The sequence below is a fragment of the Coenobita brevimanus genome, chromosome 29 (assembly GCF_032717465.1).
Source record: "Coenobita brevimanus isolate Jiangsu-jjx chromosome 29, ASM3271746v2, whole genome shotgun sequence".
NCBI lineage: Eukaryota > Metazoa > Arthropoda > Malacostraca > Decapoda > Coenobitidae > Coenobita > Coenobita brevimanus.
In genome coordinates, this window is record NC_136982.1 from 9,089,762 (window position 1) to 9,114,523 (window position 24,762).

At 42.1% G+C, this 24,762-nt stretch overlaps 1 protein-coding gene across 1 annotated transcript in view; it reads left to right on the forward strand.

Annotated features, from left to right (window-relative positions):
* LOC145394919 (advanced glycosylation end product-specific receptor-like) overlaps positions 1-24,762 on the forward strand; it is a 263,707-nt gene that overhangs the window by 224,216 nt on the left and 14,729 nt on the right. The window contains exon 6 of the mRNA XM_080268669.1: positions 18,609-18,731. Coding sequence (XP_080124795.1) covers positions 18,609-18,731 — 123 coding nt within the window. The remainder of the gene's footprint in view (positions 1-18,608; positions 18,732-24,762) is intronic.

A 24,762-nucleotide genomic window follows, 5' to 3' on the forward strand; every position in this document is an offset into this window, starting at 1 on the left:
TCGACCGTGGTCCATATGTTGGATCCTTTCTTGATAGTTTCTGTTTTTTTCTTGTTCATTCCTTTTGTGTGCAGCTTCGAGAGACAGTTCACGATGTCATGCTGCCATGGGATCGAATATGCTGATGTCGGAGAACGCTCTCTGCTCACGTGTCCAGAAACCTCGAGCACTGACATCCACTCTTGTATCATTTGATGTGTTTTCTGTTCTGTGGGTGAAGTGCTCGCTGTCCAGGGGTAGCAGAGCTGGCTCAGTCGTGACATCATGGCATATTCCTGCAGCATTTTGGCAGTGAGGTCGCATACTTCATCGTGTCGGATCCAAACAAAGCCTCCCTTCTTGCATACCATTGCATGGTTTGCATCAAAGGCAGTGCCACATGCTCAGAGTTGAGGTAGGTTCTCTACTGGCCACCCATATGTCAAGGTTATGGCATCAATAAATTCTTGTTTGTTGAAGTTGAAGCCTTTTGCCTTGAGAGGCAGGGTTTTCAGCCAGTTCGATGCCCCGACCTCCTGTGCAATTTCAACTCTCCTGCACTGGTCTGGTGTTAGATATTTGATTATGTGCTGCAGCTGCTCCTTTTGTCTTGCTTCTCGCTCCTTGCTTATCGGTATCTCTGTGTCTTTCTGCCTTTGGTGGTCAATTTCACTCATCTCAACCTGGGCACAAATCTTCTGTGACAAGGATTTGGTGAGCCTGAATGAATTTCTGTGTTCGTAACGCCTGCTGGATTTATAATGCCAAGGCCTTCCATCCTGGGTGGTAGTGCTAGAAGGTCCCTCTTTTCTGGTGTGGGGATGTGGCCATTGGTTAGAGAAGGGAGAAATGAATCCCTGATAGCATCCTCCAGTGGTTGTAGCAGCAACTTGATGTCTGGTATGGTCCTCATCACGAAGGTCCACTTGTGCTTTACACCATAGGTAAACGCGCTGTATGCTGCATGGGGCACTGTTTTTGTGTGGCTGGATAATACATAAATTTCTTCTTCCCATGTCTTTACCTTATCACTCACATATTTGTCTTTGAATTCTTTAGTTCCATTCACAGCACCTAGATGCCTCTGACTTTCCTTGGTCACTATCACATTTGTGCCTCTAAAGGCTTCCTGTGCATCTTGATAGTAAGCTGGTTTCACGATTAAGATGGACTTGCATTAGAGCAGTAACCTATATCAGGTCCATGAGATGTTACAAGGTCCCACCATTTCCGCACATCTTCCACCTTGCCAGCACCCGTGAGATCATCTTCATAGGCTACCTGTTTTGCATGGTGGCCTCGTATTTTATCTGTTGTTGCAAAACTGTCGTAGCCAGGGCGTACATAGGCTTGGCAACGGGGTCCCCTTTTGTAATTCCTTCTGTGGACTGGATTACACTGACACTGTGACCAACTGTCTTACCCACAATGCAGAGGTCTGCTGGTTCTTTGTAGGTGTTTTCCGCATGATGGGCAAATACTGGGCATTTAACCTTGATGTTGTGCAGCATTGCCTCCTGGTTGATGGAATTAAATGCATTTGAGACATCAACTAATAATACTGCCTGACAGTCCTTTTCATCATATATTTTCCTCATGGAGTGAACTGCTGCCTCACCTCCTGCCTGCTGGCCTGGACAACCTTGGAGGTTGCCAACTGCCTACTTCACATCATCTTCCACCACCTTCATGATGCATTTTCCTATAATCCGTCTTAAGACTTCACCCATCCCAATGAGCCTACACCCTGGGTTCTTATCACGGAGGATTAGTCTGCAAGCCATCGGTGCTTTGATGTTGTTGCACTGACTTGAAGCCAGCTTCCTTGCCAGTGAGGCAATGGTGTTACATAGGTCTGTTGCTACCTCCCCAAACTTGATGTTACTGAGGATTACTTGCCAAGATTTTGTATCCAGGCCTGACGGCCCTGCCCCTCCCTGTGTGTGCATTGGCATCCGCCACACCATATCTCCAATTATCCTGTCATATATTATGGGTTTGGGAGGAGTGTAGTTGCCATCAAGCTCTGACTGGGCACTTGCTTGTTGTGCAGTCAGGTGTTTTTCTTTTAGTTGTTGCATTGTTTCATCTATCAGGTCAAGTACTCCGTTTGATGATTCACCTGACAGGGATCTTGTTGCCATCGAGACCTTCCTCTGTCTCATCTTGCTGCCAGAAATCCTTGCCACATCGTTGGTATCCTGATTTCTTCTGCTTCGGTTGTTTAGTCTCATCTGCAAGGCCCTTGCTTCCTCAAGTAGGTTGTCGATTTCACCTCTTTTCCATGTTTCAACCCACCTTTGGATGACCTTAATATTTTCTGCAATGCTAGCTCTTGGGCGGGTCTTGTTAAGGAAGAGATGTGGTATCAGTGAAAGGATCTTTAAGAGAGAATGAGGCAATGGGTGAGTTATTGTTGTAATTGGCTATCAGGCGAGTGATTTCCTTGATCATGTCAGTTGTAGTATTGCACTTGAGAGGTTTACTTGATGACCATCTGACTCAGCGGCGTGCCTGAGGGGGAGGATGGGGGGGCTGTTTGAAACTGCCCCCCGGGCCCCCAATTGAGGGAGGGCCCCAAAAGCCTTAAAAATTTATAAGCTTTTTTATAATATTTAAAAATATATATATTTATCATCCTGGCAATCCCGGCTGAGTTATTAGATAAGTTTTGAGAATAAGAAATCTGGCAACATGTAGCCAAGTGGCAGGCCTAAACCTTCCAACACATTTGAGACACGTCTCACTGTCTCAGTCGTCACCTGACATTGAAACCGGTGGGTGCAACGCCTCCGGCTGTTGAAAATTGGCTTTTATAACAAACAACAGTACTGTCTATGACTAATTGTGAGTATAAATTATTGGAAATACTTTCTTTTGTAATACTGTATATAAATGTATATTCATTATTCATTTTTGTCATTTTATAGAGTTGAGAGGATTACGGGACAGTATTTAGAAGTTGCCATAACTGGTTTTTAATGACCAAAATACATTTTCCTGATGTGTTTTACAATGTTATTAATGCTTTAATGAATCTGATAATTGTTTTTGGTGCTGATGAGTTAGGTTTACCTTAGATTAGGTTAGACTGGGTAGGGTGAGGTTAGGGGTTGCTACATCGTAACATCAGCATAAAAATAATTACCAGTTTCATTAATAACACTGTGAAACACACCAGAAAAATGTACTTTGGTAAATAAAAACCAGTTATGGCAAGGATTATGAATGTTAAACTATTACACTATAAAGCCTGCCCACGGTTCTCTTACAGTATACCTATGGCAGGCTCAGCTTTTTGGGGGCCCCCCCTATATTTAGATGTTAGAGGGGGACCTCGCAAAGAACTTAGCCCCCCGGGCCCTCAGATCTCTAGGTACGCCCCTGATCCGACTATTTCATTATACGTGGAGTTCATCCAGGTTGCTGCATTTTCTCTGGATTTGCCCATCCAGTATATGGGATGACCTTCTTGCATAGACCTGTGAGGCTGTTCTGCTTCCTCGTTTGTGTCACTACTGTTCTTGGGATGTATAATACCTGGATGATTCCCTCTTTCATGCACTCCTCAGTGGTGGTCTTCATCCTCAGTTTCATTTCTGTCATAAACTTCCTGATGTTCCTCACCCCCAGCATCACTACTATTCACTTCCACATAGTGACTTAACCCACCCAGCACTTCGTTATCTCTCGCATATTGGCGTCCATCTCTATTCCTCGCTTCACCAAGGAGTCTTTCACTACCATGCATGTCCGTGTGATCGTGCAAATTGTCGGTGACCACCCCGTCAATTTCCATGTCACCAATCTGTCACCTGCCATAATGGAAGCGGTCAAGTGCCACTTCTGGTGTTCTGTGATTCCCTAGCACATTCTGTTACTACTACTACAACTACTACTGCTACTACTGGTACTTCTGCTACAATTACTACTACTACTTCTACTACTACTACTACTACTACTACTACAACAACTACTACTGCTACTACTGGTACTTCTGCTACAATTACTATTACTACTTCTACTACTACTACTACTACTACTTCTACTACTACTACTACTGCTGCTGCTGCAACTTCTTTCTTCTTCTATTGCCACTAAACTACTACTACTACTACTACTACTATTACTGCTATTACTACTACTACTATTACTGCTGCTAGCACTACTAATATACTATACTACTACTACTACTACCACTTCTCTTTCTTGTCTTCTTATCTAATATACTATAGCATTAGCCGTGTGTGTGTGTATTTTGGGCAGCCGAAACTACACATTCAAATCGCACAAAAATTGGCAAAAAAAATCGCAAAAAAATCGCTGATGTGAAAAATCTTGGTCCCATTACGATTGAAAAACTTTTACTATACAGTATTTAATGAACAATCACATTTTGACCAAAAAACGCCACTCCTGGCGCCTGGCATAGGATCTCTGTATAATTTTTTGCCCATAGCTACAACTAAAATGTACTATAGCAGTTGCCGTGTGTCTGTGTGCGTATTTCGGACTTGTGTTCGGACAACTTAGGTTCCATTCCTGAAGCTGCAAATAACACGATCAATTGGTTAGCTGCAAAAAAGCAAAGTGACAATGTTAGACTAGAACAGCATATAAATGGACTATCATGAGCCCTTCAATGTCGCCTTGACGGCTGATAGTGATAACATTAGACTAGAACAGCACATAAATGTAACTCGGATTACCTGAAATGATCGCAACGCATGGGCGAAGCGCGAGGAAACGAGTGAGAAGCACGAGGAAATGAGTGCAAATCAAGAGAAAGTGAGCACACAGCGCAAGAGCCCTCTGCAGGAGCAAGTGCGAGGGGCCTGAAGGGTGACAAGCACTTGTTCTGTACTATTACTACTACTTCTGCTAATACTGCTACTACTACTTCATCTGCTTCTAGTACTAAACATGCACTAGTAAGAGAAGGTTGGCTGTTGGAGCTTCTCACCTTTTTCCTCAAAATTCATGTATTTACACTATCTGTGACATTCTGTCTTCATTAACTGGATGGTGCATCAACTGAAGTCCAGGCTTTTTGATGAAAGTTGTTTTGTACTTCATATACGTGTGCTTTCTGACAGGGAGTTTCCTGTGAGTGTCCACAGGATTATCAAACATGGCGACACTCTGCCTACCGGATTATATACTGTATATGAACGCATTTGCTGTTAGTTGAAGGAAAAAAAATGTCTAACATTGGTCAATGGTGCTAATGACTGTTATGCAGATAGCCATAGCATGTAAGTGATAGTATTTACTGCAGTAGGTGAAGTACAGTACTAGTACTGCCATATTTGTTCCAATCTCATGCGGCAGCCATGGTGATTCTTGTAAACAAACAGTAAGGGAAGATGACACAGTGACTCTGGAAATCATAGTGAAAATTCTTCTGTGCTTCTTTCGCTCAGCGAAGGCAGACTATAATGGAAATGCATTCATAGAGATAATAAGCTCTTTATATGTACGTGATAAGGTTAACTCAACTTGGGAAATTCTATATAGGCTTCTTAAAATGGAATTAATATTACAGCATGACCCCAGAAGAGAAGTAAAAACTTAAATGACTTTATTATTAATGAATATGATGCACTTTCTGAAGCAGGTATCAAAATGAAATTCGTATAATACTTATAAAGCAACGCCTCTTGAGGGTCTGCAGATATTCACACCCATCTTGACTACATTATCAGAAAGTGCTGCTGAGATTAATGAAGTGCTTCCTAAAATAGTTGATATTACAAATCTAGTCATTATTACTGCAGACACAGTAAGGAACATACTGTAAAACTAGAAGTCAGTGACCTCAAGATGAAGTTTTGTAGAGCAAGAATGGGGTAGAGCAAGAATGGGGTCGGAGGTGGTCTCAAAGGATGTAACCTTAAATGTGCTATGAAATATTGGAGATATGAGACTGAGTCAGTCACCTTCAGACATTGGTTTAATAATGATAGATGAAAATCCTGGTAAAACTGGTCGTAGTTACCCGTATGCCCAGGCAGAAACAACTCCAGCAGTTGCTGCCAAACAAGTGCGTCATGGCAACTCAGCCCCAAGAAGGAGAGACATAAACTGCAGTACTGATGCAAAACCCGGACCCAACCATTGTGTAGTAGGGCATGGTGCATCTTCTGCTGGTGCTGGCGGTGCCATGGTGTGCAGCAGCCCAGATCCGGGGAGGAGAGGTGTCATGATAATCATATAGGTGTGGGTGCCGTGCTTGACCACCAGGGTGCTGGGTGTGAGGATGGGGCCAGTGGCATCGTCACTAATTCATGGGTACAGATCACAGATGCTTCGATGGGGCCATTAGTAAGGGACATCATCATCCTGCATGTACATCGAGCATGACTAGCATACCATGTCGTCAGTACAGAAAAAAAAAATGATGACTGGAAACTGGTTGGTGCACAGTGCAATGGAGGAAAAGAAAACTCACAGGGAAAGAAAAAAATGCATTTTACAGGCATAACTGGTGGTACGAAGGTTGAAGGTGACATATTCAAGGCAGCTGCGAGGTTTGTAGATGTTTTTCTGAGCCATGTTGGCAAAGAAATAAAAGTAGAAGATATAACAGACTATAGTAAAGATATAAATTATTTGATAATCACATATTCCGAGCTGAGGAGTTAGAAATATAATCACAGAACATCAGTGCATTCAAGATTAATGTATAATTGTTTGATAGATTAATGTAAAACTGTTTCAAGTCAATATATACCCTGAAGATGTTATAACTGACAAGAATGACCGAAAACCTAAATGAACTAGCAATACCATTGTTTCCCATAGTATTTTTACCCTCCGCCTGACAAAGTCAGAGGAGGGAATTGTTATCACTGGACTCAGTAGATGTTCGTCCATAGAGTTCGGCGGCAGGGTGGTTGGCCAGGAGTAGAGATTCCATTTCTAGGCTAGAACTCAGAAAGTATTCATTATAGAGTCATGAAATTTCATATAGTGTAGTTATGTGTCTTATAATCAACTAGTGCCTTTTGATAGGTAGAATACTGTGTCTTAAGTATTTTTTTTTTTTTTTTTTTTTTTACAATGGGAAGTAAAAAAAAAAATTCTCCAGACATTTCAATGTGGTCCATGCAAAGAATCCGAAGGGCGCAGGTTGTGTGTTCTCAAGGCGTTCTTCTTATGCCCATACGCACATATATATACAGTATGTCATAGATATAAATCATAAATACTTTACAAATATATTAATGAGTCTTACTAAAATTACTACAATATATTATGCAGTATTCTGTATTCAGTTTTACTACAACGTACTTACACTATTATACAATGTATTACTACAATGTGATATGTTTCTACAGTATTATTATATCTGCACAAAACTGTCATGAATATCTCTACAATAATATAATGAATACTATGTATTAATAGATTACAGTGTAATTAATTACTACATGCTGTCGTAGGTTCGCCAGCAGGGTGTGACTGAGCGATATCAGTACTCTACAATATCACAATACAATACATAATAGCTGCTAACATCCATAGGTATTCTAGAGGTTAATAGATTAGCATGTCAGGACTCTATATATCACACATTATCATAATACGATACAAAATAGCTGCTAACATACATAAGTATTCTAGAGGTTAGAAGGAAGTCATAGCTAAGACTGAAGGAAATGGTGTTTGCACATTCCCTTTCAGGAACACCAAGACAGCAAAGTGTGACACTTGACCGGAACACACACACACACACACACACACACACACACACACACACACACACACACACGCACGCACGCACGCACACGCGCGCACGCACACACACACACACACACACACACACACACACACACACACACACACACACACACACACACACACACACACACACACTTCTAGAAGGTTCAACTCAACCGTATAGTCCACATACACAACCTCGCATATACAGAAGGAAACAGGAGCAGAAGACAAAAGGAGTTAGGAGGCTGAAGGATTTGGAGGAGAGAGCAAGAAGGGAGGTCTAGAGAGAGAGACACGAGCTGATACATTAACCCGTACCGCTATGAGGAAAAAAAAAATGTACAACTGTATGCCGGCCAATATTGATAGTTTTTTTTCTGGCTAAATGGGTTTAAAACATCAACATAAGATCTCTGACAGTAATAAAAGTTATCACCAAAGCCAGAACGTTGGTTGAATTGAGTCGGGTTGGTGCCACTCGACCTCTGAAATCTTCGAGGTTACTGAGAGAGCGTAGTGGCTGTGAACCTGTGAAGACTGTCACTCTTCTCCAGTGCTTCTAAATCAGTGTTGTAAAAGTAACGGAAAAATGTCTGAAGATTGCGAGGTACATTATTACACTCCATTTTACTTTCGTTGCTTACGGTGAGTTCTCAGTGCTGTAGGACATAGATCTACATCACTGGCATTTTAGATGGGGATGTGAATCTACATCATAAGCATGGTACAGGTTAAGAGAAAAGACTGGAGAGGGGGTGAGGGCCACTATGTGCTTGGTTAGGTGTGCAGAGTGGTGGGGTGTATGTGCTTAATCAGATGGAGGGTTGCAGCAGTGTATGGCTGCCTATAGTTTTACAATATCGTAAGGTTTATCAATATATATATATATATATATATATATATATATATATATATATATATATATATATATATATATATATTATAATGATGAATTTTTAGTTTTTACCCTCCACCTCACAGAGTCAGAGGAGGGTGTTGTTATCACTGGGATCAATAGGTGTCCGTCCGTAGAGTTGGGGAGCAGGGCGGCTGGCTGGGCATGGTGAGATAGAGGGTTGCAACAGCTTAGCATTGCCTATGTTTTTACCCTTCTCCTGAAAAAGTCAGAAGAGGGTGTTGTTAGCACTGGAATCAATAGGTGTCCGTCCATAGAGCTGGGGGGCAGGCTAACTGGTCAGGTGTAGAGATTTCGTTTCTGGACCAGAACTCAGAATGTAACCACTATAGAGTCATGAAACGTCACACAGTTATGTGTCTTATAGTGAACTGGTGCCTTCTGATAAGCATAATGCTGTGTCTTAAGTAATTTTTAACAATGAAAAAATGAAAAAAAATCCAGAGATTTCAATGTGATCTGGACAAGGAATCTGAATGGTCAAGGTTATGTGTCCTCAACACGTTCTCCGTATGCCTACCTATAAAAGAAAAGATCTGGGGGTGACGGTTCTTATGTCAATGGTTAGGTGTGCAGGGAGGTGGGTGGTAAATGCATGGTCAGATGAAGCATTGCAACAGCCTGGCACTGCCTGTGTTAAATTTATTCATACATGTAATATTATAAATTGCACCTTCACTTCTTTTTTATTTACCTTTATATGCATTCTAGTTCAACAATTTGCTCACAATTTTCCTACTTTTCGTTGATTTTTACCCTGCACCTGACAGTGTCAGAGGTGGGTTTTATTATCACTGGGATCAATAGGTGTCCATCCATACAGTTGGGTGGCTGGGCAGCAGGGTGGCTGGTTGGGTTTAGAGATATCGTTTCCGGGCCAGAATTCAGAAACCATTCGCTACAGAGTCATAAAATTTCACTTAGTTGTATGTCTTATCGTGAACTGGTGCCTTTTGGTAGGTAGAATGCTATGTCTTAAGTATTTTTTTAATAATGAAAAAGTAAATATATCCATATCTATATCCATCTCTCTCTCTCTCTCTCTCTCTCTCTATAAAGAAGCAAGATTTGCCTGTTAGATAGCTGAGATGTTTCTCGACGTTTCCTGTACCGTAGGCTAGTTCCGGTACGAGTGAAAGTTGCCAGTTTGCCTGGTATTTGTGAGCGTACTTATTTCGTAAGTTTTACATTAATTTTTGTGCTCCTTTTCTTTATGATGTTTTATTTATATGATTGTTTGTTAAATTATGTAATTGAAATTAAGTTTGTATGGTAAATAATTTCCAGTGTTATGTAATGTAAGAAAACTCTTGCATGTTTTGTTTGTCTCCGAGTTGGTAACTGTCCTCTCTCTGGAATACACAAGAACTGTTGTTCTAGTAGAATTTTGATCATTCTCAAACAATGCAAACTTATATAAGGATGAGTAAGAGATTAGAATGGGTTTAGTCGGTTTTCAGTTAAGTTTGAGTGTACTGCAGTGTCCTTGCAGGGTCAGGGAAGTTTTTATATTTTCGGTAATTGTGAAATGGTGAAGTGTTGTTGGCAATCAGTGAAGTTTTATTGAAGTCTGTACATCATCGGTACTTGTGAGAATTGTGATGTGTTGTAAAGAATTAAGTGTAACTGCAGTTGGTGAAGTTTGTATAGCTCCAGTGCTTGGAAGAACAGTAATGTGAAGCTGGCAACTATTATGTGTAATAATTTGGAAAACAGTGAACTTTAAGAGGCCAGTGTTTATTTTCGCCTCATCTGATCTTGTGTGCTGTACACCTAAAGGCTGACTATAGGAAGAACAACTCATTGGGCAATGTCCTTCCTATACTGTATTACTGCTGCTGGAGCCTGTGGCAGTGTGGGGTCTGGACGTAATACTGGTGTCAGGAGTGTGGATTACTATTAAGAGCTGCAGTGAGGCTAACCTTCGACATGGAGGAAGAAGATGTCCAGACAAGAGACCAAGCTAGGCAGGAAGAGGCATCGCTGGGTGCAATTACGAAACTACTACAAGTACAATTACAGGCAAACTCCAAGCACAATTACAGGCACGGAATGAAGGACAGAAAAAACTCCAAGCACAATTACAGGCCCAAAGTGAAGAACAAAGAGCTCAGGAGCAAAATCAGAGAACAGCTGCAGGCACAGAGTTTAACAACTAGAGACACAATGTGAAGAACAAAAATAATGATAAGAACTACTTCAAGAGGCATTACAGGAGCAACAGAGGGAAGTGCAAGGACAGCTAGATGCATTCATGGGGGAAATGAAGAAAGAACACCAACGGCTTAAGGAGTCAGTAGATGCCAAGCTAGAGCAGCAGAAGTATGAGGTAAGCAATAATGTGACAGAGTGTACACAGCATGTAGACGAACAGTTGAAGACAGTTAGTGAGGAAATAGTGACGGAGTGTAAACAGCATGTGGACAACCAGCTGAAGATAAGTGAGAGAATAGTGATGGAGTGCAGACAGCATATAGATAACCAGTTGAAGCATGTAGTCGACCAAAGATAATTAGTAAGAAAATTGAGGCTGTAGAGAAATATTGCACATCTGAGCCTCAGGTTAGTGTACAGGGAGCATCTGAAAGGAATGGACAGTGTATGGTTAATCTTGATGGATCCCTGGCATCTAAAGGTAGCATTATAGGGTTGAATAATCAGAATGCAGAAGTTTTAAGTCCTGGCCTTAATTATGATGCCCCAATTTTTAGGCCCCAAACTAGTGAAGTGCATGGCTATAATGGGGGTCCAATTAAAAAGAAACCTCAGGAATTTGATGGTAGAATATCTTGGGAAACTTACCATGCACAGTTTTACTTGCAGATCAGAATGGTTGGGATGATAGGTAGAGGGCTTTGCAGCTTGCTACTAGCCTTAAGGGTACTGCAAGGGAAATTCCAGGCCAGATGTTTGTGATGGAGAGGAACAGTTATCAGTCCCTTGTAGAAGTGCTGGAGCACAGATATGGAACATGTACCAGACTGAGCTTTACAGAGCAAGATTCTGGAGCTGTGTATGGGCTCAAGGAGAATCCTTACAGCAGCTTGCACGTGACCTGGAGAGCATACCCTGGAGTGGCACCTAACCTGTTGGCTATTCTCCTGAAGGACCAGTCCATCGATGCTTTTGATAGTGCAGAGTTGAAAGTGCAAGTGAAGCAGGCACAACCAAAACGCATCCAAGAAGCACTAGACGGGGCTTTAGAATTTGAGTCCTACATCAGTTCCAGTACATCCACCTTTCCGGCAGGGCGCATTGCAGGATTCAAGGCAAGAAAGGGGAAGGTGTGTGTAACGGAAAAATTTGAGGGAAGTTGCTGGTACTGTGAAAGACCAGGACACAGAAAAAAGGACTGTTGCAAATGGAAGAGGGGACAAGAGAAGACCGGAGGAGGCTGCTGGTTCTGCAGGAAGTCAGGGAACAAGAAGGAGGATTGTCACAAATGGAAGAAGGAGCAAGAACAGAGCAGTGCAAGGAAATCATCAATTGTAACAAAAGCCTGTTGGACATGTAGTGAGGTGGGACACTTCAGTTCTGAGTGTCCAGAGAAGAAAAAAGATGATAAGAAGAAGGCTGCAGCAGACCAGAAGGAAGCAGAAAACTAGTGGAGGCTGATGTGAAGGGGCAACCACCAGCCAGCTTTTCCCAAGTAGCCCCACCACGAAGAAAATGCAAGAGAATGGCAGTCGGTGGTGTGCAAATAGACAGAAGGATAGACGGAAGTGTTCCTTGGTGATTGATTTGGCCTCAGAGCAGACGTTTGTGGGACCTGATGTGTTACATCATCGGCATCTGCCTGATTCATCAGAACAACTGTATGGCGTAACTGGGCACCGTTCAGAACTGAAGGGACCCGTGGATGTCCGGATTGAAGCGGCAGGGCAAGAGGCTGCTCTTCCAGTCTATGTGGCTGACATGGATGATCCTTGCTTTTTGGGTCTGGACTACCTGATGTCCATGGGATGTGAGCTGGACTTCTGCTCCATGAAGCTGAAGGTTAGAGGAAGATCAGCTCCCATCTTGGCAGTGAGATGTACCAGTTCTGATGGCGAGGTGAGTGTGCTCCGCACTACAGTGATACCCCTAAAATCAGAACTACTGCTCCAGTGCATGGTGAGTGGCTCTTTTGTCTAGGGGTAGTGGAGCCTGATGTATAGTACAGGACAAAGGCTGGAGAGCTGGTGGGGAGAACTTTGGTGGAAACAGGTGAAGATGAAGTGCTGGTTGTGATGGGAAATTTCTCCCATAAGCCACAAAAGATCGTTGAGGGAGAAATTCCAGGACTGTGCCAGGTGCTTGACCCTAAGGGGCACCAGAGGAGGGCCTGTAAAAGGAGTGCAGTCAAAGGAGATGGGTATCTGCCAGAACACTTACAAGACCCTTTCTCAAGGAGTTGCCAATGCCTGGATGGTTATAAGTGCTGAATTTGAGGCAGCTGCTGACAGAACTAGCTGATATCTTTTCTATGGGAGACCTAGACCTGGGGCACACTTATCAGGTGGAGCATAGTATAAACACCGGGGATCACTGCCCGATTAAACAGCCAGTGCGGAGGATGGCGCCAGCCCAAAGGCAAGAAATGGAGAAGATGATCGAGAATCTCCAAAGTCAAGGAGTAATAAAAAAGTCCAGCAGTCTTTGGGCAACAGCAGTGGTTTTTTTTAAGGAAAAAGGATGGCTCAGTAAGGTGCTGTATAGATTGTCGAGCGCTGAATGAAGTAACAGTGAAGGATGCATACCCCTTGCCAAGAATTGATAACACCCTTGATGCTCTGTCAGATGCTAGGTGGTTCTCCATCCTAGACATGAAGGCACGATACCACCAGGTCAAGGTTGCAGAAAAGAGCAAAGAGAAGACAGTTTTTATATGGGCGGGGCTTATGGCAGTTTACAGTGATGCCATTTGGCCTATGCAATGCCCCAGCTACTTTTGAGTGCCTCATGGACTGTGTACTTGAAGGCCTGCATTGGCAGACTGCTCTCATCTATCTGGATGATGTACTTGTGTTTGGATGGACATTCGACCAGGAACTGGAGAGGGTGTCTGTGTTGAACAGTATCCGCGCAGAGCACCTCAAGCTGAACCCTAAGAAATGTTACATGTTTCAGAAGGAAGTAAAGTACCTGGGACAAATTGTAGGAGAGAGTGGCGTCTGTACAGACTCAGAGAAGATGGCAGCTGTGGAAAACTGGCCAGTTCCAACTTGTGTGAGAGAGCTACGGAGATTCCTGGGCTTGTACACCTACTATCAGCGTTTTGTCAAAGACTTTTTCAGCAATAGCTGCACCTCTTCACAAGATGTTGGGGAAAAAGCAGAAGTTTGCGTGGATAACAGAGACTCAGAAAGCCTTCGACAAACTCAAGCATGCATTGGTAATTTCTCAAATATTGCCATACCCAGACCAGAATCAGCCATTTATCTTGGACTGTGACGCTAGTGACCATGGTATTGGTGGTGTCCTGTTGCAGAAGAAGGATGACAAGGAGTATGTGGTGGCATATTACAGCAAGAAGCTCAGAGTGGAACTACTGTGTGACCCGTAAGGAGCTCTTGGCAGTGATGAAGAGCCTTGATTTCTTTCATCCCTACTTGTACGGGTCCTACTTCATCATCAGGACAGACCATGCAGCACTCAAGTGGCTGAAAACACTACAGAATCCAGAAGGACAACTGGCACTCTGGCTCAGGAAGCTAGACCAGCACAATTATGAGGTGCAGCACCATCCTGGGCGGGTACATGGCAGTGCTGACAGCCTGAGTTATCGACCTTGTGATCCGGAGTGTTAGCAGTGTAGTAAAAAGGAAGATCATAATAAGAAATGCAGCCGTACTGCAGTGACAAGGCAAGCGTCAGATGAAGACCTGAAGATGATGCAGATGGAGGATGAAAATTTACAACCAGTGCTAGAGTTGCTGCAGCGGAGCACAGTGTGACCATTTTCAGAAGAAGTTTCCAGGTTAAGCCCTATGACCAGGAGTTACTGGAATCAGTGGGACCTTCTTCATTTGACCAACGGATTACTGGAGCATCAGTGGGAGACACCCAATGGCCTCAGCAAATATTGGCAATTGGTGGTTCTGAAGAAAATGAGGTGTAAGATATTGGATGAGTCTCATAACCAGATCACTAGTGGGCACCTGGGACTGAAGAAAACTCTAAGCCAGCCATGACAGAGGTTCTACTGGATTGGCATGCATCAGGATGTTGAAGAGGGGTGTCAGGCCTGTGATGTGTGTTGTGCCAAGAAGGGACCCAAGAAACGTGTTGTGCCCCTCTTCAGCTATACCAAGTGGGTGCACTAATGGAAAGAATTGCAGTGGACATTGCTGGACCTCTGCCACTCACTGAAAGAGGAAACTGGTTTATATGTGTCGCCATGGACTACTTCATAAAGTGGCCTGAAGCCTAAGCTATCCCTGATCAAGAGGCTGTAACTGTTGCTCAAGTATTGGTTGATCAATTTTTCTGTCGTTTTGGGATGCCACAAGAGCTACATTCAGACCAGGGTAGAAACTTCGAGTCTGCTGTGTTTCATGAATGCTGCAAGTTATTGGGCATCAAGAAGACCAGGACGATCCCACTAAGGCCACAGTCAGATGGGATGGTGGAGAAATTCAACTGGACCCTCGGATAAGAACTGGCCACGTACTGCATAGAGGGACAAACAGAATGGGACCAGAAGTTATCCGCGTTGATGATGGCATATCGGTCTGCATCCCATGAGTCTACAAGCTTCACTCCTGCAAAACTGATGTTGGGCCATGAGTTATGCTTCCCTGTTGACTTGTTAATTAGAAGACCACCTGGTGAAGAGCTGGCTACAGACACAACTGGCTTTGCTAAGCACCTTCAGAAAAGGCTGGTTGGAGTACATCATCAAATGCAAGGAGCTTTCAAGTTTTTGGGAGAGGTGATGAAGTGCAAGTATGATGCCAAAGGAAGTGAGGTGAGCTTCAAGGATGGTGACCAGGTTTGGTTATACAATCCTCAGTGAAAGAAGGGACAGTTACCGAAGCTGCAGAGCCCCTGGGACGGGCCTTACACAGTATATGGGCCACCTATCAGACATAACGTATCAGATTCGGGGAGGCAGGAAGTCTCGCCCAAAGCTGGTACATGTGAATCGTCTGTGGCAGTACCATGGGCCAGGGCAATACAGCTGGGATGTCTCCAAGGAATCGTGCTGTCCTGCAGCCGAGGATGTTGAGGAGGACCACGGAGCTGAAGAGCAAGAGGATGGTGACAGTTTCCCATGAGAAGAAGCGAATCAAGAAGAGGAGTAAGACCTTCCTAGAGGAGTGGACTGTGTGGAGGAGCAAGGACGTCGTCGGAAGCATAGAAGACTAGATAAGTTGAAGGATTATTTTGTGTATAGTTAGATGTTTCATTATTATTATTACGGTTTATGTTTATATATATTGTGTAGTTTTGTCGGGGTGACAAAGAACTAGGGAGGGGGTAGTGTTCAGAAGCGAGATTTGCCAGTTAGAGAGCCGAGATGTTTCTCGACGTTTCCCCTATCATAGGCTAGTTCCGGTACGAGTCACAGTTGCCAGTTTGCATGCTGTTTGTGAGCGTAGTTATCTCGTAAATTGTACATTAATCTTTGTGCTCTTTTTCTTTATGATATTTTATTGATGAGAATGTTTGTTAAATTATGGTAATTGAAACTAAGTTTGTATGGTAAATAATTTACAGTGTTATGTAATGTAAGAAAACTTGCAAGTTTTGTTGTCTTCGAGTTGGTAACTGTGCTCTTTCTTTCTGGAATACGCCAGAACTGTTCTCGTAGAATTTATATCTTTCTCGAGCAATGCAAGCTTACAAAGGATAAGAGACTAGAACAGGTTTAGTTGGTTTTCAGTTCACTTTCTAGCGCAGTGTTTGTGCAGTGTCAGGGAAGTTTGTATATTTTCAGTAATTGTGAAAACGGTGAAGTGTTGTTGGCAAACAATCAAGTTTTTATTGAAGTTTGTACATCGTCGGTACTTGTGAAAATTGTCATGTGTTGTCAAGCACTAAGTGTAATTGCAGTTGGTAAAGTGTGTATAGCTCCAGTGCTTGTAAGAGCAGTGAACTGAAGTTGGCAAGCATTAAGTGTAATTATTTGGAAAACAGACAGTGAACTTTAAGAAGCCAGTGTTTATTTTCACCTCAGCTGATCTTGTGTGTGTACACCTAAAGGCCGACTATAGGAAGAAAAACTCACTGGGCAACGTCCTTCCTATACTGTATTACTGCTGTTGGAGCCTGTGGCAGTGTAGGATGGGGACGTAACAATATATATACTGTTTCCAGGCTAGGACTCGGAAACTAGTACAGGTACAGGCTTGAAACTTCTCCAGGAATATGTATTGATATGCCTCCTTGTGGCCTTTGGTAGTTAGAATGCCATGAGATTATAAAATGTTATAAATTTGCAAAAAATACATAAGGCTGATTATTTTAATGCATTTTTCTATTAAAACTGTGCAACCATTACACCTACGAGGCAGAAATGGTACATGATAATTTAGTGTATGAGTATCTAATTATGTTTGAGATTTCATGACTGTACCTATTATGAAACAATATGAAATAATAAAAAATGGCTGCCTAAATGAGAAAAAAATCGCGAGTCATAATTTCATTGAGTCTTCTCATAACTTTATTATTACCATTGATAAACTACTGACATTTTTAAGTTTTAATGTCTGTGTTATTCAGAGTGGGGGTATGGGCCTTTATGAGCTTTGTTAGGTGTGCAAGGGGTTGGGGGGTATGTGCTTGGCACGATGGAGATTTGCAACAGCATAGCATTGCCTATTTTTTAGTTTTTTTACTATGTTTTTTTTTTTCTTGATTTTTAATGATTTTACTTTTTATAACTTTTTTTATATGCCTGACTCTGGGCATAGGCTTCACAGCCCATTACCAAGGCCCAGTAATCCTTCTCCATCCATATACCTCCACATGTCACCACTTTGTAACTAACACCCACTGGCCATATTGAATACATGCAAGGGCTGTCTCATACAGGACTAGTGTATCGGTATTAGCAGGAGTATTTCTACATGTCAGCGGGTCTTCTGGTAGATAAGTTCTGCTTTAAAGAATCTCAAATCCCTAAACTGTTCCCTGCATCAGCGGGGATTTGAACCTGGGTCCATTAGGATTGCATGCCAACTCACTACTGATTCGGCCACCGCCTCACCTGTATATTTGAACCCGTATTTCTTCTTTGTACCCTTTTATTTTTTTTTACCCTGCAACTGACAGAGTCAGAGGAGGGTGTTGTTATCACCGGGATCAATAGGTGTCCGTTCACAGAGCTGGGTGGTAGGGCAGCTGGCCGGGCATAGAGATTTAGTTTCCAGGCCAGAACTCAGAAACTATTCACTCTAGAGTATGAAATTTCACATAGTTATGTGTTTTATAGTGAACTGGTGTCTTTTGATAGGTAGATTGCTGTGTCTTAAATAGTTATTTTGAAAATAATGTGAATTTTTGCAAGGTCTTAGTGACTCAAACTTCCAAAATGTAGTATAGAAAACACAACGGAAATATAGGTAAAAGTCTATAAACTTAGCTCCTTCATCTAGCATTACAGAACAATAATAATCTGCAGAAATTAAGGAGTGGCAAAGAAAGATTTTCCATGAACCATACACAAAAACAAATAATGTTAATTTACAAGGAAAACATTATGACTTACAGTTCCTTAATTTATAGGGAAAGCCCATGCCTTCACTCATACCCACTAGCATAAGTGCAAAACTTAACATAGAAATCGCAGAGAAAACCACACTAGGGGAACATTTCAAGCAATAGTGGGTTAAAACCGGCATGGTGATCCTCTAGCATACTCTGGATAGAATTTATTAGCTCAAGATAGTGTGAGTGCTTTGTGCACGTGTGTATACGAGTGTTTCATTGTTCACGTTTCGTCATCTTGCACCAGTTCCCTGCCAGCACAATGCCGTGACCTTAGATTATCCTTCCACAGACTCTCCCGACTTCCGGTTACGTCGGTGGCCGGTGTGGGGTACCCCTGTTCGGGAGGGGAGCGCGGTGTCACTCCTCTGCCACGTAGACGCCAACCCGCCATCCACGCCCACATGGCTCAAAGGTTGGTTGACATCACATAGGGGCAGTCCTCTTACCACTCTAGGGCATATCACTTATCACACTAAGACAATGCTCACACCATGGTAAGTTGTCTCATCCCACTATGATTGTTAGCCCACCAGGACCAGTTATCACACCATAGTTATTTCTCTCACCACACTAGGACAGCTTTCTCACCAAACTAGGGCCACTCTCTCACCTCACTAGGGCAGTTCTATCCCCACACTAGGGCAGTTCTTTCACCAAACTAGGGCAGTTCTCTCCCCAACACTAGGGCAGTTCTCTCATCACATTCAGGCAGTTCTTTCATCAGGGCTAGTTGTGTCCCCTAACTATAGGGCAATTTAATCATTAGTTTCAGTGCTTTTCCTATGCTAGAGCAATTCTCTCACCAGGGCTGCTCTTTCACCACATCCCTAAATTGGATTATGCCCGTTTATATATATATATATATATATATATATATATATATATATATATATATATATATATATATATATATATATATAATGTGTGTGTGTGTGTGTGTGTGTGTGTGTGTGTGTGTGTGTGTGTGTGTGTGTGTGTGTGTGTGTGCAAATGATCGGGTGAGAGGGGTTAAGAACGTAGGTTGGTCTCTTAAACCGTAACCTTCAGTACCACTACTATATAATTTATTCATGCTACTGAACGGATGATTTAATGAGCTTAGGAGAGACTTTAAGTGGCGAATGAGTTAGTCAAGGGTACACCTAGCCTCTTTTGTTGGAAAAGCCTCTTCCAAGCTGAAAAATTATCGTCCGGCAAGAGCAACAATAAAACAGAAACTGTGTTATCGATAATGTCTTTTCATTACATAAGCTGAAGAGAGATGTTACATGTAGGAGTGATCCTGTCCTTCAGCCACTCCTATTTTCAGATGCGAGGTGCTTCACTTCCGTAACCTTCAGTGGCGACCCATAATACAGTACTGATGGTGCCGCATTTATATATTACTGTGGCAATTATTCGAAATCGAGGGGTGAGTTGTAATCTTCATTAACCCATTCACAACACAAGTATTCCCTTGACCCAAACAGAAAACACGTCATTGTACTAAGATAGTTAAGTGTTCTGGACTGGTAATCTAACCTCGAGGTCTTATATCAGTCGAAGGGGCCGTGTTTTTGGTGACCCTCTTTGGCAGTACAGCAGTTTTTGTTTTGTAGCCTGGGAACAGAATGGAAGTTGGTCGTCAGATTGCTTGTGAAATGGTCTCCTGTTCAGCAGGCGAGGTCCATTCTAGCCTAGGGCAAGCAGCAGTTTGATGATTTGCATTTCTTTAAACCGGATTTTGATACTTCGACTCACAGCCAAGTCATAAAACACCCCAGCTATTTCTATCACGCCAATCCTGAATGAGATTACCCTAGCATGAATTATTGTGGATGGTGGTTATTACTGTTGTGCTCAAGTGAGGACTAATGCTAAGTGATCCACAGGATGTTTGTTGTGCATCAAAGGACACTTAGTCTGTGTCCAAAGTCAGGAAAAAAAGAAGGTTGCCTGACGTGCATCCTCTCAGGAGTGACCGTGACTAAAGGGCCTGCAAGTGTTTCTGCCCTATGCTGGAACGGTCCCCTTTCTCACGTTACACCATCCTCCCCTACATAGTATCGCACCTTATCTCTCCATCTCGTTGTTGATCTCCCTCTTCTCCATCCAGCATCTCGCTGTCATATACTCTTCAGTTCAGTCCCACACTTTACTCCTCGTTTTCAGTCTCTGTCTCCCCCTCATACTCGTGACTCAGATACACGCTCCTCTTCAATCTCTTTCTGTCCATTTGCACCACATGGTCAAACCATATTATACTATTTTCCTACATCAATCTGTACACCGCATTCTGTACAAACCCATTAATATGTCAGCCAAGTGATGCCCATGTGAAATTGATTTGGAAGACGTGCTAATTGTTGTAAGTTCAATTAATCTTTAATGTCAATCTGTTATTAACCTTCTCATGAATGGGACAATTAACTCCAGACAGTTACATTCAGATGAGAATGAGTCACAGGAGCATTCGTGTGTTGAGAGACTAATCGTGCTTAATCGTTTTTTTTTTTAACATTATGATGGCATTGGAATATCTGTCTGTCTAACTATCCTTCCAGCTATCAGTCGGTCGATATACCTATCTACGTATATATCTGTCTGTATTTCTACCTATCTATCTCTCTATGTATCCATCCGTCCATCTATTAATCTCTCTGTCTATATGTCTATCTGTCAATCCATCCATCCATCTATCTATCTACTGTATATGTCAATATACCTATCTGTCAATATGTCTGTTTATCAAGAGAGAAAGAGAGAGATTGTTCATTAAAATGATATAGAAAAATCTCATGATGTTAATGTATTTTTTAGATTCATTCGCTTTCTATTTACAAGGTTCAAAGGTGAATTAGAGTTTGTGAAGGTTGTAAAAAATAAATATAAAAGATATTACAAGTTTTGCATTGTAAGCTGTTAATCTTTTCTCTCCGTTGGGCTCCTCCGATTACAACCTTATCACATTAATCTGTCCTATCGATCCAGTACGGTCTGTGGATCCTCCAAAGAAACGTCGGCTGTGGCATTTTGGAGCCGCTGATTGGGAGGCCCTCAGGCAGTAATTCTTTGATTTTCCCTGGAATCATTATTGCTTCCATGGCTGAGAGCCTTCTGTGTGTGCCTTGCGCATTATGGAGGTTATTCTCTCGGGCATGGACGCATACATTCCATTCTCTTATCATTTGACTACTGGAATGCAAAAAAAAAAAAAAGTTAAATTACGTTTGTTCTAATGCTGTCCACAACAAGAAGAAGGCTTACAAAGGTACCAGAGCCAACCCATTCCAGAATCTCATCTCTTTTATGATCCTGCACAGAATCATCCTAAGTCTGTTCTTTGCTCTGCTAAAAATAATTTCATCCATACTAAATGCTCTCAACTCTCCAGCTTGAATTCTTCCCACTCCTAGACCCTTGTCAAAAACCCTTCTAACAACTTTACCTCATCAGTTTATCCTCTTCTGTTCCATCCTGACGTCTCTGTAACAATTTTTTCAACTGATAAAGCAGAACTCTTCGCTCAGACTTTCTCCTTCTTGCTGGAAGTTCACTCTCATTCATCCTGTCCCAAAGAAGGGTGACCATTCCCAACCCTCTAACTATTGCCCAGTTGCTTTAACGGAGCCAGGCACCGTTGGTGCAGGCCAGCCCTGAAGCAAGGGGGAGAGTTCCTGGACAGGTGGTCCGTCTCCACGATCCCTATGCTCCAAGGCCCTGAGAAGGTCTCCTCCTTCGTTACTGCTCAGCTCTGGAGGGTTGGAGTGGAGGGAAGGGAACGGGCACACTCTCCCCACATGGCTAAAAACCGGGCCTTTTTGAGTCTATCCTTTAAAAAAATTTAAAGCATCTTTCCTGTCACAACCTTCTTTCCGATCGTCAGTATGGGTTCTGCCAGGGATGCTCCACTGGCAATCTTTTCACCTACCTTTGAGATTCCTGGTCATCCTCCTTCCGGGACTTTGGCGAAAGCTTTGCCACTGCACTTGGTATCTCAAAGGCTTTCGATTGAGTCTGGCATAAATCTTAAATTTCCAAACTGCCCTCTTACGGTTTCCATCTTTCTATATGTGCCTTTATCTCTAGTTTCCTTTCTGGTCGTTCTATAGCTGCTGCTGTAGATGGCAACCGTTCTTCTCCTAGAGCTATCACTTATGGTGTTCCTCAGGGTTCTGTCCTATCACCAACTCTCTTTTGTTCATCAGTGACTTTCTAAGCTGTACATCTAACCCTATCCGCCCATAAGCTGATGCCTCCGTCCCTAACCTTTCCATTCTCTTCCCACAGCGTCCATCTCAGCAGTTACTTCAACAAACAAGGGATGAGGCTATGGCACATCTAATGTCTGACTTGGCTCATATCTCTGGTTGGGGTAATAGTATTCTTGTTGTTTGTAATGCATCAGAAACTCAGTTATTACGTCTACCAACCCAACAAAAACTTTCATAGGATTACCCTCTAATTCTCAGGAATATCCAGCTTAATATTGCATCATCTTTAAACATACTTGGGATTTCATTCTCTCATAGTTTATCATGGAAAGAACATATTACCTCTTCCGTAAAATCTGGTTCCAAGAGTTTAGGTGAGCTAAGTCGACTCCATGCCTTCTTTACCCATGCACAGTTGTTGACTTTATACAGGGGTTTTATTCTTCCCTGTGTAGAGTACAACTCTCATATGTGAGAAGGCTGCCCACATACAGCTTTTCTCAACAAGGTGGAGTCAAAAGCTTTTCGTCTCATCAACTCTCCTCCTCTTATTAGCTTCCTTCAACCTCTGTATCTTCATGGTACTATTGCATTTTTATCTCTTTTCTATCGCTGCTTCAATGGTCACTGCTTCTCTGAACTGTCTGCTTGGATCCGTCCTCTTCTACTGTGGGCGCATAGCCCTAGTCTAGTAACAAACTCTCATCAATCTTTTGCCCAGCTCTCTAATGCAAGAGTTAACCGTTACTCCTAGTCCTTCATGTATGCAACAGGTCAACTTTGGAAGTTTCCCTCTGTCTGTATTTCCTACTGCCTATGATTTCCAGGCTTTCAAACGTAGTGTGTCCAGGCATCCCGAAATGAACAGTTCTTGAATTTGGCTCTCTTATCTTGTTTTTTCTCGGACAGAACAGTTTACAGGCTCCTTGCCTTTGGCTCCATCTTCCTTGCAAAAAAAAAAAAAAAGCGTTGAAAACTATAGCCCAGTCTTGGGTCTTAACATATCGAAGGGGTTAACATGGATTTCAAGTGTTATATTTACGTTCAAGGGAGACCTGCAGCAGTTAACTATCTCATGGTGGGAACAACTCTTAAAATATTATGCCAGCTAATGCTACATGACTTAATTAAGCTGAGAGTGAGTTATAAGAGTGTTGGACTTTTAAGTGGCTAATTCCGTCATGTTATATAATATGAGGGCAACACGAGAGAGATACCCTTGACTAGAAACGCATGCAAACTGTAACCAAAACGATGTATATTTATTTTAATGCCACTGACTTATTAATCATGAGGTTTGGAGCTAATTAGTTTATCTTTAAGGTGTTTCGAGAGGGAATTATAGTTTTTCATGGAAATCGTCGAAGCAGTTGTGTCCATTTACTTATGCTAACAGTTTAGTATTCTCGTGATACTTACTATTGTGATCGTTCTATACGTGTTTTAGTTATCTTCTTAATTCTTGGTTACTGTCGTCGTACTCACCGAGTTTTACATTTCAGTAACATTGCAGCTTCTAGGATTCACTCTGCTATGTAAAACTGAATGTCTTTAGCTTTCATACTAAGGTATACATGAGTTCTAGCAGCCACGAAAGTGTTATTAAATCATGGTTAATATTTAAAAACTTTCAACCATTTCACTACAGTCAACCTCTTCAGCCTTAGCACGACAGTTATATTATGTTCTGGATGCACACACGAGTCAAAGTCGTATATTCGCTTTGTAGCATCTCTTTCTTTGAAGCATCTCTTTCTTATTGATATGAATTGCTTATATATATATATATATATATATATATATATATATATATATATATATATATATATATATATATATATATATATATGTAGAGAGAGAGAGAGAGAATAATCACACAAATTGTTTTAAGCATGTAAGAGAACATAATTTTTAATAAACAAAGTAAATCACTGAGGAAGTCTTCTAATCCAATGAGAATACAGCCTTCATTCAGCCAAGGATTGCACTCTGTTAATGATAGGGTTAATGCTGCATCCAGTCCCTGCAGTCTGGGCTGATTAGAAATTGGAAGCAACAGCACTGATGTAATAGAAAATGATGCCATAGTATTATAGGAGGTTAGGTAAAGTATATTTTAGCAAGAAAGCACATAAACTTCCCATGCCTCATGTTGTTCATACAAAAGCAGTTTTGAGTTATGAGGGGCAGTTGTTAAGCATGATTGCGAATCCCTGCACATGTGAATATGTAGCCATTACTTAAGTTTTC